This window comes from Streptopelia decaocto (assembly GCF_964273445.1).
Source record: "Streptopelia decaocto genome assembly, chromosome: 1".
NCBI classification, from domain to species: domain Eukaryota; kingdom Metazoa; phylum Chordata; class Aves; order Columbiformes; family Columbidae; genus Streptopelia; species Streptopelia decaocto.
The window spans coordinates 28,145,455-28,165,306 of NC_138663.1; the positions used below are offsets into that span (position 1 = coordinate 28,145,455).

Here is a 19,852-nt window from a genome sequence, read left to right on the forward strand (position 1 = left end):
AGCACTTCAAATGCAGCTTCAATTCCGAGAGCTCACAAGATGCGATCTACAGCACAAGTGGAGCTTGCGTCTGGAACAATTAATAAAAGAGTTGTTAATAACTATGATGGGGGAAATTTTGTGGACTGGAGGACTGGGGGGCTTTATAGCCTGCATTAAGGCTGCCTAGTGCTTTGGAAACCAACAGGAGCAGTACTGACCTTCTTAATGGGAAGACGTGATATTCTGGCTAAAATAGCACTGAACTTCATTTAGGTTTTGGGTGTTTATACAGAAGTTTGCAGTATATGACGGAGCATGCTGCATTTGGTATACCTTTTAATTAAGCGTAAGCCCAAATACGCTGCTGCGCAGGATGGGTAGCAATCCAGGATGTTTCTTGATTCTATTCTGCTTCAAGAACTACCAAGATTTTCTGTTCTGTCAATAGATAAGATATTCTAGACCAAAATACCTACCAGACCTGGACTTATTTTGCATTACAAATAGGTGTGGTACTCCAGAAATATCAACATCTTGCATTTTAAGAAGAAATGAGAAGAATGCAGCTTTTGGGAGGGAATAAGAAAAAAATGAAAAATATTTTATTTTTTTCTATAGTTTAAACTCAGCTTGATAACCAGAATTTTCACTTTTCTTCCTTCTGAAGACATACTCTATTTCTTGTCTATGACCACTTTCTTTCACTTAACAAAACCACGTATTCTTCTGACTGTCAGTAGAGCAGAGTGCTCAAGGTGGAACACAAGGCAGATGAAGCAAAAGTGTATGGCATGTATTTTCAGTTTGTTTTGGTTTGGGGTTTTTTTGGTTGTTTGGGTTTTTTTGGTTGCTTTATTTTTTGTTTGTTTGTTTGGGTTTTTGTGGGTTTTTGTTTGTTTTGGTCTGGTTTGGGTTTGGTTTTGGCTTTTGTTTTGGTTTTGTTTGTTTGGGTTTTTTTAAAGCTATATATTAGATTACAAAAGCCAACGTCATACATAAGGAATAGCAAAACTAAACTGAATCTGAGGATCTGAAAGCATTGAAGTTTGCCTGTATTTCTTTCTTCAAAAATTATCTGGACACTAAAGTAGCTGAAGGAACTGAAGTAGCTGAGTTAATTTGGGTGATTGATTATTCAATACTCACAGTAAAAATTTAATATGATTTCTCTCTTTCTGCATAAGATTACACAAGAAATTGCATACAAGTTATATTATTATACTGTATAGATGTGTACAAACACAAATTCACACCTTCAAGTAAACTCAAACCCAGCAGCTCTTCAGCAGTAACCAATGGTTTATGAGGTTATGTGGTACAAGATAAAGCAAAGCCAAGTGGTTAAGCAACGTTGAATATTATTTCCAATAGTTTTCTATCTTTTCCATCTTCCTGTCATCCTTTTCAATAGTTTCTACAGAAATGTCATTGGATCAGAAGAGACAACTCCTCACAAAAATATCTCTTTTCCAACAAAAGTATGATTCATTGTACAAAAAATCTGCAGAAGTTAGGTTCAAATTAATTTATGTATAAGACACTCTTTCAAGAGTGTCTATGCAATCCCCAGTCACACGACTTACTAGTGTACTCTTCTGGATTGCCACTCATCCATTGCCAGGTCTCTGATTATGTATCTTACCCAAAAACCAATGGATGATATAAAAGATCACATATATATTGATCCTTCCTGCAAGGTAACAACTTGATAAGAATATTACTTATAGCCTAAAGTTCCCCCATGCAGTCCTACAGGGTAAACTACTAAAAAGATGAAGAAATGTCAGAAGGTTTCTACATGTGTTCATGAAGATGTGTAGACACAAATACCCTAAATATACTTTAACTATTGAAAAATAAAACTTGTGCTTCACTCAGACAGGTTAATGGAAAACTGGAAGCAGCAGATATTAGCAGTGTGGGTCAAGCTATTCAGAGCATATATCAAAGTTCCCACACTCAAAATAAGAACATTACCAGGTTAGATGTATAATGTTGAGTATATTTAATTTTAGCTGTTAGGTGACTCAAGAAACTACATGTAAGAGTAAGGATTACCCTGTATTTCTGTATGTTGAAAGTATGTAAGTTAGATAGTGTGACAACAGAACGTAATTATCTATATTCTAATCAGACATACTGTTAAAAATACCAACACTTCTGACTGCATATAAAAAATTGTATATTGGCAGTTTTCGGCAACTAACAAAATCTGTGCTGAGTATTAAAATCAGACATTAGAATTCACAGATATATTTGAAGATAAGTTAATAATTTTTCTCCTCAATCGTTTGGCAATTTTACATAATCATTGCAAAGGTTATTAAAAACAAACAAAAACTCCACTGACCATATGTATTCCAATATAATTTTAGAAAAAATAAATAAGTGTTTGACATAAATAATTGTATAAGGGCATGAACATGGCAGGCACTGTCTCTTTAGAACTCTGGAATTTCTTTTTCAGAGGTTGAATTTCCTAAATTCACTTTGTACCAGTCATGCGAACAGATCTAGGTCTCTTAACAGTTTTTTTGATATATAAGGAAAATATCAGGCTGGAGGGTCAACTGGATTTCGCCTAACAGAAAGAGATAAGGGGAATATAACAAGTATGAAGTTGTGGTTTTGGAAAGAAATTTTACAGGACTGTGAGCACAACAGAAAAATAACAGCATGTTTTTGAAGATAAATACGAAAATAAACCACAGCAAGGAGGACCAGCCCATAGCACAGTCTGAGTGAAGCTGTCCATGATATTACTACACAGATTCACTCAGTAGGTTTGACTGAAGTAGCTGAAGTCAAGAGAAGTCACTCCACTGACATCAGTAGGCTTCATTCAGGCCACTACGTGCAGCCCTTCTGATCCCTCTTCCTTTCATCTTGGCTGAGAATCTTCCCCATTTCGCTGAACAGTACTGCTTCCCATTTCTCTAAGAATCTTTGTCTGCACGCACACCCCCAGAGTTTTTTTTTAACCAGTTGCATCTATGTCTGTCTCAAATCAATAACATTTTTAGAGCCTCTGCACCCCTCTTGGAATGGCTAGGAGTAAAGCCCATCAAGTATTTAGTGCTAATGGGAAGGCAGTGGATTAAGGGGCAGCTCAGGAACTCTGGGACCATTAGAGCAAATGCAAGCAGTGAAAACAGGCACACATAGCTAGAATGTAAGTGAAATTATTTACTTTTGCTTATTTAAGCTATGCATAGGGAGTATGAAGCTTTTTCATGCAAATTATTTACAGCTCAAATATAGCATAAGGCACACTGAACATTGAAGCACAGGTCTAAATTGTATTGTCTAGTGCTCTGACCTCATGGTTAGTCAGAATATCTGCCAACAGAACATTTTCAAAAGCAAACTCTACCATCACGGAGCCTATCATTACTGGATTTAAGTATTGACTATGTTTTGAACTAGTGCTTTAACATTTTTTACTGGTATATATGTGACAATGTTGACAGGAGTTTCTAAAACATTATCAGACTATGTTGGCCAAATGAAAGCAAGAAATCTCCCATTGCTTCAATTTCTTTCAAACACTTAATATTTTCCTTTGGGGAAGTAACTTGTGTTTTATCGTAATGATTTCTATTTGCTTCTGAAGCATGAGTCATGCTCTTCAATTATTTTCAGCTGATTGTGTAATTATTAGTAAGAATGGGGTTTGGATAGTCTTTATTCAGTTCAGAATTTTTTAATAAGAATTTCTGCTTACCTTCAGGTGAAGTACCTGGCTTTTGAGAAAACACAGAGCTTATTTTACTCTTCTTGCTGCTGTTACTGTTGACAGACAAGGTGGACTGAATTTTTCTGTGCATTTTTTCTGAAACAGGAGCTGAAATTTTTCTGTTGTCTGTAGGCACATGCTTGACCCCGTTGTGAATTCCACTTCCATTACTCAGACCTGCGTGGCCATTTTGGATTCTGCCACTTTCTTCCTCACTCCTTTCCAGTGCTGAAGTACTTGGCTGAGGCAAACGTTGAGGTTGTGCTTAAAACGAAAGAAAGAAAGGGTTAATTTAAATTGTAAATTAACAAGTGAACATTGCCTCTGATTTAAAGACTGTTTCTGAAGAACAGAAAACGTGAAGGATTTTTTTTTTATGTAAAGTTTTGTAATAAAAAGTGGTTTCAAATTAAAGATTCTTATTTAAAAAAAAAAAAAGAGGACTTTGTTTGAAAAATAATTAAACTATACACATAGTAACACAACAGGATTTCATAATCAAAAACCAGCAGCCCAACCACCTCTCTTAATCAAAACACTACTGTATCATGCTTGGACACAAAGAGGTTTTCAGACAGTCCAGTCTTCAACTAGTTTTAACCTAATATCAAGGAAAAAAAACAGATTCCCCTGAGCACTCAACTGAAGAGAGATTATACAGTGCCAGCAGTAAAGGAAAAGAATGCTGTATTTCGTTCTCTTTTCAGATGATCCACATCCATTTTCAGATTATTCTGAAGTCTAGCTTTGTATGTAGATTACACTGTGTCCAAGATAACAATATGTATGTGTATTTATAGTTAGCCTCCTCTAAAAGAAACATTTCCACTGGCCACTTCAGGTGCAAGTGGCCAAACTTTCAGACAAATACTACTGGGACACACTGACCAACATAGTGTGTAAAAGGACTCTTAGTTCTGAATTTGCCTGACACACCCTCAGTGCTTCCCTTTTATCAAGGACATTGACACCATTCTCAGATTGCTTCCTCCAACTATCATAAACTTGTCCAGATTAAACTTCAGATAAATCTTAAACTTTAAGTCCTGGTCACATGTTCACAGGCAAAAAGAGATATTTTGCATAACAGCTTAAACATGAACTGGCTCATTTTTTTCCTGCCATTTGATTTTTTCAGTCACACCAACTAAGATTTTAAGAAGATACTCTAGACTGCCCACATCTATCTAGGTCAGAGTAACCCTGACTGAACCTACTTTACAGAAGTGATAATTTTCTGTTGCAGGGCAGAAAGGGAGGGCTGGGGGAAGCATTTATGCTTTAGCCTCACCAAAGATGTTGCAGGGAAGACAAAGATCATTCCTTTCCATTACCAACAGTAACTGCTCAAGAACCTCCCAGCCAACAGAGCTGGAGCACAATGTGGTCTGCCACCTCAACAACAAACTATTGCCCAAAAAGCTTTTCATTGGCAATACTGAAACTGCTTCTCCTTTAAATTTTGCATTAGTGTTTGCAAAACTTATGAACAGAAGCATAAGCAAGGCACTTTCTTCAATCTGCAATTCAATTTGTAGTACGTATTCTGTTAACAATTCCATAATTCCATAAAGGCCCCAAAACAAATTTTAGGGAGTTTTCTCCTATATTAATAGGATTCTTTAAAAGTATATGACCAGGATCCCTTTGTATAGGTCATCTTTCCAAACATGTGCAAAACTAATTTTGTTAAAAATCGAAAGGTATGCCTTCCATTTTAAAATTATTAATGTAGACCTAAACACAGTCAAAAAAATAAAGCCTTTGGCAACACCAGGAATTAAAATTTTACCCTCTAAAATTCAGTGTTCATATCCATATCTCCCCATAGCTTTATTTGCATTATCCCACTCAAATGTAAATTGTACTATTAAGGGACATTGTTTTTGACATTCCATGTAATGATGTTTTCTCACATTGAGCTGCATATCATTCCCAAATGTGGAGCAGTACACTTGCACCAATAACCTAGAATTACTGGGGAGGAGTTAACCTTCCTCAATAAATAAAAGCAGTAGACTTTACTAAAAATTCTGTGTGTCTGGACACTCAAGTTTCTAAAACTGACAGTTATGACCTTTTCCAAGACCACTAAATTGGTGGTGGCAGCTTAGAATTGTTTGTATATTTTTGGTGCTTTGCTATAACACAATAACTTGACAAATTATCCAAAATTCAATCTTCAAAAACAGATGTGTTTCTGTCAAACTGTGAGTGAATGGGAAGTCTTGGGGAATCTAAACAGTTCTATGTTTTTGCTTTTATTATTAATTTTACTAAGAGTTTGGGGAGTTTTTTTGGTGCTTTTTCTTTTTAATTTTTTATTAAATAATCCAGTTCCCAAAGTACTTTTACTTCAGTCTTTTGGCATTAACATACAACTTTTTAGCTGACTGGCTTTACAGTATTCACATGCGATATGCAGGTCAAATCAAAATGGAATAAAACCCCAAATGGATTAGTTATCTCAATTTAAATTTATTTTAACTTTATTGATAATTTTGCACTAGGGAGACTTGAATCTTATGGTTAAAACACACTTGAAACCAATTAGGAACCATATGACCGCATTCTAGCATAAAGAACAAAAGCAATTGACAGTTCCCAGATTAAGCCACAACCACTCAGTTTAAAACAGAAATATTTTTACCTTATTTTTTAAAGGTTGTGTATATCTAAAAAAAAAAAAAAAAAAAGAAAAAAAAGAAAGGAAAAAAAAAAAAAAGGTGTAATATGGGGAACGACACAATGCTTCTTAAAACACAGTGATATCCAGGGACTCTCACTCTCTCTTTAATGATCCACTGCTCTCATTCAGCTGTCTTTCTTTTTTCAAATCTTTACATATGTGACAGCTCTCAAAAGTAGACCATAGACCATCTGGCATTTTCAGAGGTGTAACTTGTGCAAATTCAGCTCTACTGGGAACACAATGCTATCTTCTGCCTGCGTTATAAAAGATACAATAGAATGTAGAACTTATGAGTTGTTTTGAATTATTCATTTTTTGCCTGTATATTGAAGAAATTTTACAAACTCTGCATTTTGTACTACATAATCACATGCGTTAAAGGTACAAAGAAACTTTTTGACACCTCTTTTCTACAGAAAGATGGCATTTTGTTTGATATGTGAACATTCAGCGCCTGTTATATCATTCTAAACAGGCCGTGTGCTGCTACAAAAGATCCCATTTTACACTCTATGTATGAGCAAAAATTTTATTCTTGATATTCAGTAACTAATGCAATACACATCAAAATTTCAAATATGAGTTGGATGAACATTCAGCATCTTCAAATCAGGATGGCACTGGTCACTTACTGTATGTTAAAGATTTTTAAAAAATCATTCCTTGCACAACATAGAAATAATGTCATTTCAAACATCCACAATGAATAGTTTCAAATGTCCTAAGGAAGACTGTGCTTTTCAGGTTAATATGTTTTTAATCTTTAGCAAAACCGGTAGATTTAAGTCAATATTTTATACAGTGCTAACACTAGTGGATTTTCAATAAGAATGATAAATATTGGATTAATGATTCAATAGACTGAATCTTTTTGATAGAAAACTAGCAGATAATGTAGCTAGTAATAACTATACATGAATCTGCTGCCTGTGGAAAAGCAATAAAAAGGCAATATATTGCTATAGCATATAATCTATTAGCGTGTTTCACTGCTTCCTTGTCATTGGTTTCCCTGCAAAGTGGGCCTTAATACAATAACTTCTGCTGTTATTTAACTGACTTTCATAACAATTTAATTGTGAGGTTACTATCTGCTGAATAAATATTCAAGTACTAAACATTTACCATGGTTTTGAAGTAACTACGCACATTCTCATTCAGACTGTAAAATCCTTAGCACAGTTTAAATGAATACGCATATATATATATATGCACACTGACAATATATTGTTTACACCTTGCAAAATAGCAGCAATTCTTATGAGAAAAATCCTGATACATGCATTTAATTGAAAAATGTATGTAAACACAGGGAAACTCTCAGCCGAAAGAGGACAGTCTAAGCTATCATTAGGGATTTTAGACAAAACACAAAAACAAACATTCACAAAACACAGACTCCTCGGAGTCCAAGGGAATCAAAAGAAAACATCAGGAGGGAGAGAAGAATTGAGACAGCTAATTAGTAGCCTAATCACATCAAAAGCAATTCCAAGGTAGCTGATACACATGCCCTTAGTGTTTCCTAGGCAGGTCCATGCCATCAATGGAAAATACACATTCCAGTTTACAGTCTGGGTCATCTGACTGCATACCCAGAGAGGTAAGAATGCTGGTTTTCTTCATTTGTGACACAATAGTTTATGACATCAGATCAGGCCACAGAAGCAATATTTTTGCAGGTGGACTAGGGTGGAATACAAATGCATGACTTCCGGGTGTAAAAAATATAACCTTTGGCATTTTCAAATACTGAGAAAATACAAACTATCATTTCAGTTCAAAATATCCTAGACAGTTGTCTGCCTCCCAAGACAGTTACAGCCACAATAGGAGAATGAGCTTCTTTTAGGAAATACAGAGGTCTTGCTTGGGTCGATGAATGTAGAAAGCCAAGATCTACATACTAAACTGAGCTGGGAAATTGATCTCAGTGGTAGCTGCTCCTACTTGCTCTGTATGGACCACACAGAAGATACCGTGTGCAAGGGAGGTAAGAATCAGGCCTCCAGTTTATGTCAGTATTTCTTCATAACACCAACCGAAGCTTGAGGGGAGAAATAAAGCATATGACAGGTAGGTAGTCATGGATTGCACAGTAAAAACAGGAGCTGCCTGGATTCCAGAGTAAAATTAAGGTGATTCCAAATTGCTTCTGGAAAAGACATAAATTCCTGATATATAAAAGGAAACACTTCAAACTGACTGGCAAAAAATATTACCTTTTCAAAAATATTACAAATTGTATGCATTCATAGACTCAATAAGCATAACATTTCACTGAAACTGGAAGAACTCAAATATCTCAATCTCTCTGCCTCCCCACTTTTCTAACTAAAATCCTGACTAGTCTCTACATGGATCTTCAAACTACATCAATAGTTTTCTCTGCCTAGCTACCCAGAATATTAACATTCGGATTACAAGATGTACCTCTGAGTCAACCTGTGAAGTGGCTTTTGTCAGCAATTATTTTTGAATATTTTCTAGGACATAAATAGCATATACTGCAGCTTCCATATCACAGAAGGCATACATTAACTAAATAACAAGGTACCATCAAGGTACAATCTATCTTTTAAAATCAATTTTTTACACTGAATTTTTTATACCATGCTGACTTTACAGGGAAAACAAAGTACCAACTAAAAGCATCAACCACTTTTTTAGAATTGCTTCTTGTAAGACATGAGGACATCTTCAAAATGAACACACTATATTATTATGAAACAGGATGTCCTTTGTAATGAAAATACTGTAGTAAAATTGCTGGTACGAGTTTTACAGGAATCACACTGAGAACGCTTTGTTAAAATACGTCTGAGAACACATCCAGGGAACACCAGGTATAACAGAAATGAGGCTGGCAGGGGACAAAGGGAAAAGACATTTTATCCCTTCAGCTCTCAGTTGGTGAAGGGCTGAGGAGAATGGCAAACGCGTGTGTGCATGTGTGTTTATAGGCTAAGAAGGCGACACAAGTGCATGAGAAGATGCCGAGAGTACTCTTAAATCTGTGCAAAGACACCTGCAGTGCCTTCCTTTGGAAGCACCGCAGGACCTTACACACTGTTTGAAGGGTTGCAGGAATTGTATAAAGATGCCTTTGACATACCCAGAAAGAAGCAGTTACCACAAGGAGGCATGAAAAGGGCTGGTAGCCAGAGGTTTACAAAGTTGATAGGCTTTCCCACTGAAAATGTGGACCGAATTTATCTGTTTACAAATCCTCTTTCCTGACATGTTTTTTTTTTCAAAATGAAAAAATGCCTGCAGATTTTTCTAATGACAGCAAATTGCTGAACTGAGTAAATCCTTAACATTTTAAATTACTTCTCTTTTAATAATCATCTCAGAATCCAAATACCCTTTCGGCTTCTAATTATCATTAAATTATCAGTAAATTCTCCTTCATCATACACAAATCTTGTAGTCATTATTAATGTTTTTAGTGAGACTGAAAACAAGGCCATCTGTGATAAAATTTGAAGATTATTTGAAAATTCTTGCTAGATCACAATATATCTAGAAATAAAGGTGATGCACATAATGCAAGGATTGTTAAGCCACATCTACCTGAAGTGACATACAGTTCCTTCTGTAGCATATGATTTTTCATTTCTTGATAACAAGCAGCAGTAGCTTGCCATGAAAAATCCAAGAGAAGAGACAAACACAAAACAGGACACTGTAGGTAACACACACTCATACACCTGGGGAATAAATTTCTGTATAAAGCCGTGTTAAAAAGTGGGAAATTTTACTCCAAACTTTCCACTTGCAACATTTATCTATCCTTTTTTCTCCTTATGTATTCTGCGCAGGGGTGTCAAATTCATTTTCACCAGGGGCCACATCAGCCCCTGTGCTAGAGGATTGGAAGAGAACTGCAGTCTATTTTATCTTATGTTTCATAGCATTACAACTACTTAGAGCAGTGGCAATCATTGCACAGACATGTGCCAGGACAGATTAACTTGTGGTCACCATTCCAACATTTCATGGTGTTACTATTACTTCTGAAGGTGTTGTGGTTTTTTTTTTAATTTAAGGCAAAATGCCTAGTTATTTCTTCCTATGTTTTCTACATAGGTAACTTGTAACTTTTGTTGCTGTTCTTATTGTTAAATCTTTCTTCATAATGCACGATGACTAGTAGGAATTGGATATAAGAACAAAATAATACCAAAATTTAAAAAGAGATCACTAGGCTCTTTGTTAATTTCTAAAGTGCTGAAAGTTATCTATCACTGAATAATCAGTGATAATAATCAGTGATTCATTAAATGTGAACACAGTCCCCAAAACAATGAAGGATATAAAGGGATGCCAATCCAATAAAATCCCATCTAACCAAGGAATAGAATGCTTTGGTTTTGAAGCTTTCGTTCTAAAACGGAGGTTAATTAATCACTAGACTCAGAAAAGTAACCCAAGCTGTTGATATGACAATTACAGCAGTTAGGCAATTAGTGCCTATGACAACATATGGTTATACTGCTGCTTAAAGACACACTGATGTCCCATGGAACTCGAGACATTAAGTAAAATGTTTGGAACAGTTTTGATGTCCCACACCACTGTGTTACCTGTTCCCAAATCAAATAATAAACATCAAAGAGAAACTACAAACAACAGGATATCGCTTGCTGGATATTGCCTCATAAGTGGCACAGCAGGATGAGCCAGGCAGGAGAGATAACCTCAAATGTCATTAACAGCCATAACCTGTGCAAGTGCACAAACAGGTCCTCTTGGTTCCAGCATCTCCTGCTCCCTTCCTCAAAACCCCAGCAACTACGGGCAAACTGGACACCATTTCACTGCAGGAAAGAATGTGGGATTGGAGAGGCAGACAGCAGTCCTAGCCGTTCAGCTCTGAGTGAGAGAATACTCAAAGGTCAGGATTATTCTCCACTGGCCAAATCTACTGAGTTTTCAGATTACGAGATTACAGTGCTCAGCTAAACTCATAGAAATATACATAAAACATGGCTGTACTTGGTTTTAAAAAGAACATGAAGGCAAACACTTGGAATGAGGAATTCCCTTAATATTGACTGTTCCCTTAATTTCTAGTCCGCCACTCACAAAGGTGAGAGAATTTCAGAAGACTTCAAAAAGTGTTCTACCTCACATGTGAATCTGACCCCCTGCTCTCAATGCTTTGTATTTTGTCATCTCCATAATTCTAAGTAACACCCAATGCTACCATTCACAAAACTAACAAGATGCAGAAATAAAAAGTAGGAGTAAAATTAGAATGGCAGCAGCAGAGAGAGGATAATGTAAAAAGATAGCAGGAAAACACCAATTGTCAGTACAAAAATAGTAATACATACATTGATAACTGAGTTTCTCATTTCTTTGCTGCACTTATTTTCTCTCTGCTATTGTTTCTCACAACATAGAGCTGATGCTAAGTTTGGTATCAGCTGATATCAAGTACCAGAAAACCACAGAGAGAAAGCACAGCTGCGAAGAAAATGGAACAGGAGAAACAAATGGACAGTAACCACAAGGAACAGGCTAAAACTTGGGATTTTACATTATTAAAACAACAGTAGGGCAAAAACATCAAAAGAAAAAAGAGCACATAGCAACAACCCAGAAGAAGACAGCACTGGAGGGGAAGGAGACAGAAAGGGAAAAAAAATATACAGTGAGCTCTGCCACTTCAGTTTGTGAGGGCAGAAAAGAGTAGGGAAGAAGGAACAGAAACATTCACCAGTAAAATCCCACTAGAGCTGAAGTATTTGCTACAAATTTTACAAGTAAGAAAAGAAGTAAATGATAAATCTCTAGTTGATAAGCAATGAAATTAAACAAAGATAAACACATCATCCTTATACAGTGATCTGGCACTGAAGCAACTGTTCCCTTTCTGCTCGAGGTCAGAGAGGCTCCTGCAACCCCAGCCAAAAATCAGACACATTCAGCAATAGCAGCATGATGGAAAACAGAAACTCTGTGTCAGAAAGCAGGGTGAGGACTTGAGGTCCACAACAATAACTCTTCATGACCCAGCCTGTTGTAACTACAGACTGAATAGTTAATAATAGAGTGATTGTCAGTAGGAGAAAAATAAAAAGAAAAAAGATGTGGAAATGTAGCAGGGAGTGTAGGTAGAGTCCATCTGTTTCCCAGTCCTGCAAAAGCAAAGTGTGAGGGTAAAGAGAAGCAGCTTGTATCTGTGGGGACAACACTAAACACAGTGAGAAGGGTTAGTCTCTGTTATGGATGTCCTTCAGCCATAGGAATTCTCTCATGGCAAGCAAGGCCCAGGAGATGGGCACAGGACCCCTGTCACTGATCCAGCTGGCTGCTACAGCCATGGGCTGGATGAGTGGGGCTTCCCCATCGCAAAGCACTTCAGGGACCCCAGGTCACCAAAGGAATTTGAGTCACACAGAGAAAGTCCAGGCAGTGCTGCCATAACCAAAGCTGGCTCTTGGGCTGCTTTATGCCACTAACATACCACCTTGGCATCAAGATGACTCAGAAATAAGAGCTCTTTTTACTTTTTTGAACCATTTGGTGTGCCTTGAAGAGATATGGCACAGTCTCACCAAAAATGTTTTTTCTGCAAGCTGTACAAATCAGATCCTTCAGAATACACCTTGAAAACTCCTCTTTTCAGAGTTCTTGAAAAACCTAAATTCTTTTCTTTCCTTCCCCAGATTCAAAAATGCAAGCAACCATGGACTAAAGGCTGCATCTCTGCATCAGAACTCACTGTCTGTTCCCTTTCCCACCCTATAGGTGGTTTAACTGTTTTACATTAAAACAGTAGTTTCCTATGCTGAAGGGTAAGACAATGCTATATTTCAGAATGTACAAAATTATCAACTAAGAGATTTGTGTTTTCAATTCAAACCTGAATGTGTTTAACATGAATCATCATCACCAATACTTAGCACAAAGGAAAATGGTTTTTACTTCTTATTTACTGTATTACTAAAATGATCCAGGAAGTCCTCCTTCTGACACAGCTGGACAATCCCACCCATCCTGGCCAAGCTTTCACACATGACCTCCACTATATTAATTCAATACAGTAAAAAAAATAATATGCTAAATGGGTTTTTGCCTGCTGCTCACGCACACATCCCTTAGAGCAGAGCAAAAGTCAGATTGCTGACCGTGCCTGGTGAAGACCGAACTTCCTGTAAGAACGATGCACTTAGTTTCCTGAGAGGAAGCAAAGCACAAGCTGCTCAAACAATTCACAAGAAAGCTCTGATATCTGAGCCACGCAGTTACAAATCAGTCCTGCTAGAAAAATAAAGTGTCAAATCAGTAACCAACAGCTACAAGCACAAAAATTCAGAGAAACAAATGCATCAGATTATGTGAAGAAATAGGTAAATTGTCTTAACAGGATTATATTACCTGTAAAACTTTTTTCTTTCATCCCATAACTGAGCCAAAATTCTGATTCTCCACTCCATTCATTAAAGAAGATATATATCTCTATGAAATTATTGTGCCCAAACGATTTCCATATAGAAGAGGCCAGGAGCACCTGCAAGTCCTTATACTGCAGAACTGACTGAATAGCAGCAGAATACTCTTTTTTATCTCTAACATACAGAAAGGAAGAATTCTTATTTCAACTTATTTAAAAGCATTCAACTTTACATATGGAATCATTTGCATTGTCTATTAAAACACAAAAAATACTTCTTTCAACTTACAAACTACATAATTTGGCCCATTGAAATTTATTTATTTCACTTTTGGTTTAAAAATATTAAGTAGCATTTAAATTTGGACATGCTTTGAATCAGTTCATTTTGCAACAAGGATCTCTTATTTTTCTGAAAACCTATTGTTTCATATTGTTTAGAAGACATAATTCCTTCACCTGCAGAGAAAAAGAAAATCCTTCTGTAGACTAATCACAATTACTTTTTTTTTTTCAATGGAGTGCAGATGATACAGCAGTGAAATCTCTACTGTATCAGTTATTCACAATACTGAAAGATGTCCATTTTTAGATTTAAAAACATTTTGTTACAAGGTTTTGCAAATAAGCTGAAGGATTTCACGGAAAAGAAACAACATTTTAAGTGAAAGCATCAGAATTTACAGTTACATTATTTCTTTTTCGTCCTTTTACAGTTCAAGACCTTTAAAAAGTCACAGCTGAAGCAGCAATGTCCTCTTATCCAAAAATATCCAAAGTTAAGTGGCAACCCTTGTCTCCTAGCAAAGACAGCAACTACATCACGTGCAAACAGCCTTCCTTCACTGCTCACACAAGCCTTCAGCCCCACAAAAGCCTTGATGTCATCCTCAGCAACAGCAGCTCACCCAGACTGGCGATGGGTGAGCCAAACTTCTGCCTCCACCACTTTGTGCTGTGCAGCTGTTTTGTGCTTGGGAAACCTCAGCCTCACTTCTTGCATTTCTTGGCCCCACACAGAAAAACTCTTAGGAAACCATTCAAGCAACTGCCAAAAGGACAGAACTGCATTGGTTTTGATACATCCTTATCCACTCTATTCGTGCCATCTGCCACTTTATTTGCACTGCTGCTATAGCTCTGCCACTTGGAGTTAATTCCAGCACCCTTTTCTTTACTGTTCCTTCAGCATAACCAGCTACAATTTATTTTGCCATATCATTTTCTCAGGCTGGGAACAATGGGAACATCTCCCTACCACCTATATTTAATTAGTATTATGCTCATTTTGACAAAATTCCTTGTTTCTGTGCAGTGTGGTACTGCCAAGCCAAATTACTCAAAAATCAACAATATTTTATTTTTAAATATATCCTTTTTATAAGTATTCTCAATTTTGAGACTAACTTTCCACTTTTGTCAGCAGCTACAGCCTAAGACTAGGTTGATTTTTTTGTTTATTTTATGAAAATTTAAATCTCGCATAATCATGACTCCAGAAGCTGAGATTTTCAAAGTATGTTGTAATATTTAGCATTTTGGGTTTTCCTTCCTGAATACACAGTACTTTTTCATGATGTCTAATTTACTGTTAATTCTGCAATAGTCAAAATACTTATTGTGATTAGAAGGCTCACTGCTACTTACAAAATAGCTTAAATGTTGATATTAACACACAGAAGCAGAAGTGAACAGGCCTTTACGCGGAAGCACTTTAAAAACATTTAGAGCCAGCCTCTAAGCACAACCTTCCTGTCATTGGTTACATGCATGTAATTGTAACACAGAAGTGGGAAAACAGGAAAAAGGATTGTTCAAACAAACAAACAAAAAAAAAAACAAAAAAAAACCCACAACAAAAAGAGAGTAAGTGGAAACTAGAGAATACTATGCAAACAGAAAAGAGAAAACTGGCTTAGGGACAGTAACTGTAACAGGGATGGATCAGTCTTTTCTCTCTCTTTTTACTTCATAAAATAAATACAGGAAAGAGGTCACAGCATAATGTATTAAAAGAACAAACCTTCAGCCCTCTTCCAAGACTGACTCCACCACGATAGCCACCACTTCCCTTTGCACCATATCCTTTACTGTCTTCCTAAATTAGGATAATTTCTAAAATATTTTTTTAACAATCAAAACTTTCAAATGCCATTCCATTACAGTCACTGTGAAACAGATGTCTAACTCTTGAGTTCAGATTTTGAGAGCAAAGTGTCTTCTTCTACGAGAACCTTCCCTGTGCTAATCAAACAAGTCTTCTCTCATTGTCCATAAGGACTTGTTCCACAAATATCCAACCAAATATTGATACTGACACCTACACTTCTTTCCCTATTCCAGCTTTCCCAGCAGAATCCCTCATGTGGATGCAGAAGTGAAAACGAAAGAAAGCTTTTGCCAGATTATTTCTGTTCAAGAAGGCCACAGAGCCCTATTAGTATTGTTCAGTAATCTCTTGTATTCCTGAATTGTACAGAACTAAAAGATGTTCACTCTGGTTTGACACTGCTTTTATGGCCAGTTTTGGTCAGCATAATAATCTTCTATTGCTTTCTTGCTAAAATGTGAATTTTATTTAAACTTGCAACTTATAGAATACAGTTAAAATATGCATCTATCCTAATAGAGAAAGGACATGGGAAAAGGTATGTGCCTTCTAACTGGCTAAGAGGTTTTATTTTTGAAGAAAGATGTATTTCAGACCCATACTTGAAGACAGGCTTGCTCCTGCATGTTGAAGAACGGGCAAATATCTTATGCTCTCTCTCAGGGGCAAAAACTTGCCCTGCAGGTCAAATCTGACTCATAGGCCACATATTTTATAAGCTTGCCTAACAGTTTGCTCTACTTGACTTGTCTCAAAAGCAAACTTCATAACATTTTATGCAAACATTATACAACCTTAAGTCTGAGCTGTAAATCAATAAAACTCACTTAAGCCTGAGGAACCTCTGTAACAGGAAACAGTCAGTTGAAATTCTGCTGTAATTAACATTAGCATTGCTAAATCTTATCATTTTCTCTAAACAAGTGTCATAATATTTCTATCTCCAGATTAAAGTAAAAACTTGATAATTGAGATACTGCATTAGAATTTGAGGGTAGCAGGTTTAAAAGTAAAATTTAAGTCTCTGATTTTCAGAGGTCCAGACATGAAACTCAGAATTTGACAGCTCTCCTGTTAGAATGCAACAGGTTCGCACTTCATCATCACAAATTTCAAGAGCAGTCTTCATACAAAACATGTTTCTTACATGCCAGAGCACTACAGTTCATTTAAAAATAGTTAATGCTCAAGTGGCAAATAATTCACCATTCTCTTAAACCAAGCCTCAATATTTCTGGAGGCCTACCTCATCAGTATAATGAGTTAACTAAACTAGTATTAGAAATAGCCTGCGTGGCCACAGCTGTTTGACATTTGAATGGTTTTCAAAGGGATTCTCTGGGTTTGGATCACGAGGAATTGGTTTTTATTATTTTTTTTTAAAGAGAAAACAAAAAAACACCATCACAACAACATGCAAATAGGTCATAGGCTCCTGATTTTCCTTGTCTCTTACAAAAATACCTTCAGGGAAAGACAGTTGTGGGTACTTTTGTATTGCAGTTATTACTAGAATGCAGACCAAGTAAGTAGTATTCAGACCTTTCTTTCCTCTAGATAGCTATTTAAAGAAGAAAAATGTATAACCGTAATTACTTAGCTAAGCCTTCTGCTGTGCCCCTCTTCATCTTTCACTTTTTTATCAGTAAATACAAAATTCGAAAGATTAAAAACTATTTGGGCTCCCTACATTTTGAAGAATTAATTTAATTATTTTGATGTTCACACAATATGTAGTACTATTTTTCAGCTGTATAAACTTATTCTAAGCCTTCTGCACACACGACAGCAAATATAAAATATAATCTAAAAAGAGAAAAACTAAGACGATTATTGCTATGGTTTATGTTCAAGACATTTTTGCCTGAAAACAGGTTCTTAAAAGTACAACTTGCATGATGATACTTTAAGGCACTTTGTAATTTGGTGTTTTCTTTTCTAAAAATGACTAACTGAATACTGTTAGCACTGAAAATAGCAGACTGAAACCACACTGACTCATTGGTTTTGTAGTATAACATTTCATGTAGAACGCAGTCAGAGTTTCATTACTCTTCCTCTTTAAGGAAACACTACAAATATACTGTAGTCCTTCCCCTATACGAAGAGCTAATCAGGAAAATAATATAAATAGTCTTTCCCACCTAGGCATAACAGCACATTAATTCTGAGACAGTACCAATATAACAAAGTAAAATATTCTGAAATTAAGATACAATTTACTTCAGGCTTAAACACAGCAAGCACAGTAATCTTCATGTTACTTGCAGAAATTCACCTTTGTCTGGTACTGATGATTACTGACATCCAAACTTCCCCAGCCTCAGACCATAAATTCAGATGATGTTCTGAGAGTCAGCAATAAGGTAAAACAGAAAATGAAAGGCTCCAGGTAATTCTGGCTCCTAGTGATATGCAGAATACATGCATCTATCTTATGGTCATCTGGTGCAGTTTAAAGTTCTCACTGAAGTTTGACTACCATTCTGTAAATGGGTCAACAACAGCAAGAAGTTTATTTCTCCACATGAAGTCACCATGGAGTACCCAAATTCCTCACCTATCCCAGTCCACCATTAATTGCATTGCTTCAGAACATTCAACCTAGAGTGACAGTGAAGAGGCCACACAGAAAGCATTTGCATCCCACAGCAGCTCTGTTTACAAGCAAGGGATTACTAACTTCAGCAACACTCTGGTCATTCCACAGATGACTTCTGCAAACACCAAAGACCCAGTCTTAAACTCTGAAGACTGTACATGTAAGGATACAGCTATCAGGTGATCAGTAGTGAACCCGAGCTCCAGTTGCCTATGTGTGCACCAGCTGCAAAATCTGATGAGTTTATTTGGAATACCGAAAATGCTTGGTCTCTGTGTTCTGATGGCACTGACTTCTGATTTGTCATTTGTATTTCACAGCCTACTGCAAGAGCATTGTTATTCATTCTTCTCCTCACCTTCAACTGGTATATCATCAGTACAAGTAAATCCATGGGTCCTTCACAGGCCCTAATACTGATGCACAACACGCCAGCCTGCCTTCAAGCCAACTAAATCACAATTTTTTTTTAAACAGCATAATTTTCACTACCATCCTTATGAGATGCCTTACCTTGACTTGCATGAACACTCTGAGTATGCTGTACAACATACTTAGTGAGCTTTCATCCAGTTTCTATAATCAAAGTAATATTTCACTATCTAGTGGCTGAAAAGTTACCACATTGTAAACCTGGTAGGCAGCTATGAAAAAAATTAACTATTTCCCAGCCATAACTATCATAAGAAATCCTATTTTACCTCCTGTGTTGTGCTAAGGGAACTAGCTGATGCACAATATTTTCAAATAATATTTTCAAAATGCACATGTTGTCAGCCATCTTGTAAGTGGTTAGGAAGAAGATAAAAACCCATCAGGCTCCTCAATAAGTATGAGAAAAGTCTTCTGAGGACTTTGAAACAGAACTAGTAAAAGATCTGCCAGGTTGGGGAGAGAAACAGAAGGGACACAGGCCAGGTGTCTGCTGGGGAGAGGATTAGAAAACCTCTCTGGCAGGGGAGTTCTCAGGGAGGTCCTTCACACCTCCTTTACTTCCACATCCAGCTCAAGGTTTATGTTTTTTAAAGAAAGATCTAAATACCAAATACTGCATTCCTGTTATTAAGTGTTGAACTGATTAAAGTTTTGTTCATTCATTGGCTGACACTTTTTCACAACCACATGAAGCAAATACCTGAGTATATCTGGAATATTGTATACAAATCACTTCTTTAATTAAAATAGTACACCTTTTAGACTCAGCAATATATTTTGAACAATTTCCATTAATCTATTTTCTGTGATTTCTGTACTCACACACTCAGTTGCTTTGCAAGAAGACCGTACCTGTCATACTTTCTAGCTTTGAATAAAACCATTTA

At 36.5% G+C, this 19,852-nt stretch overlaps 1 protein-coding gene across 5 annotated transcripts in view; it reads right to left on the reverse strand.

The window, feature by feature from the left end:
- MDFIC (MyoD family inhibitor domain containing) overlaps positions 1–19,852 on the reverse strand; it is a 50,669-nt gene that overhangs the window by 11,853 nt on the left and 18,964 nt on the right. For all 5 annotated transcript variants that reach the window (XM_082043388.1, XM_082043392.1, XM_082043389.1 and 2 more), the window contains exon 4: positions 3,707–3,982. In XM_082043388.1, coding sequence (XP_081899514.1) covers positions 3,707–3,982 — 276 coding nt within the window. The remainder of the gene's footprint in view (positions 1–3,706; positions 3,983–19,852) is intronic.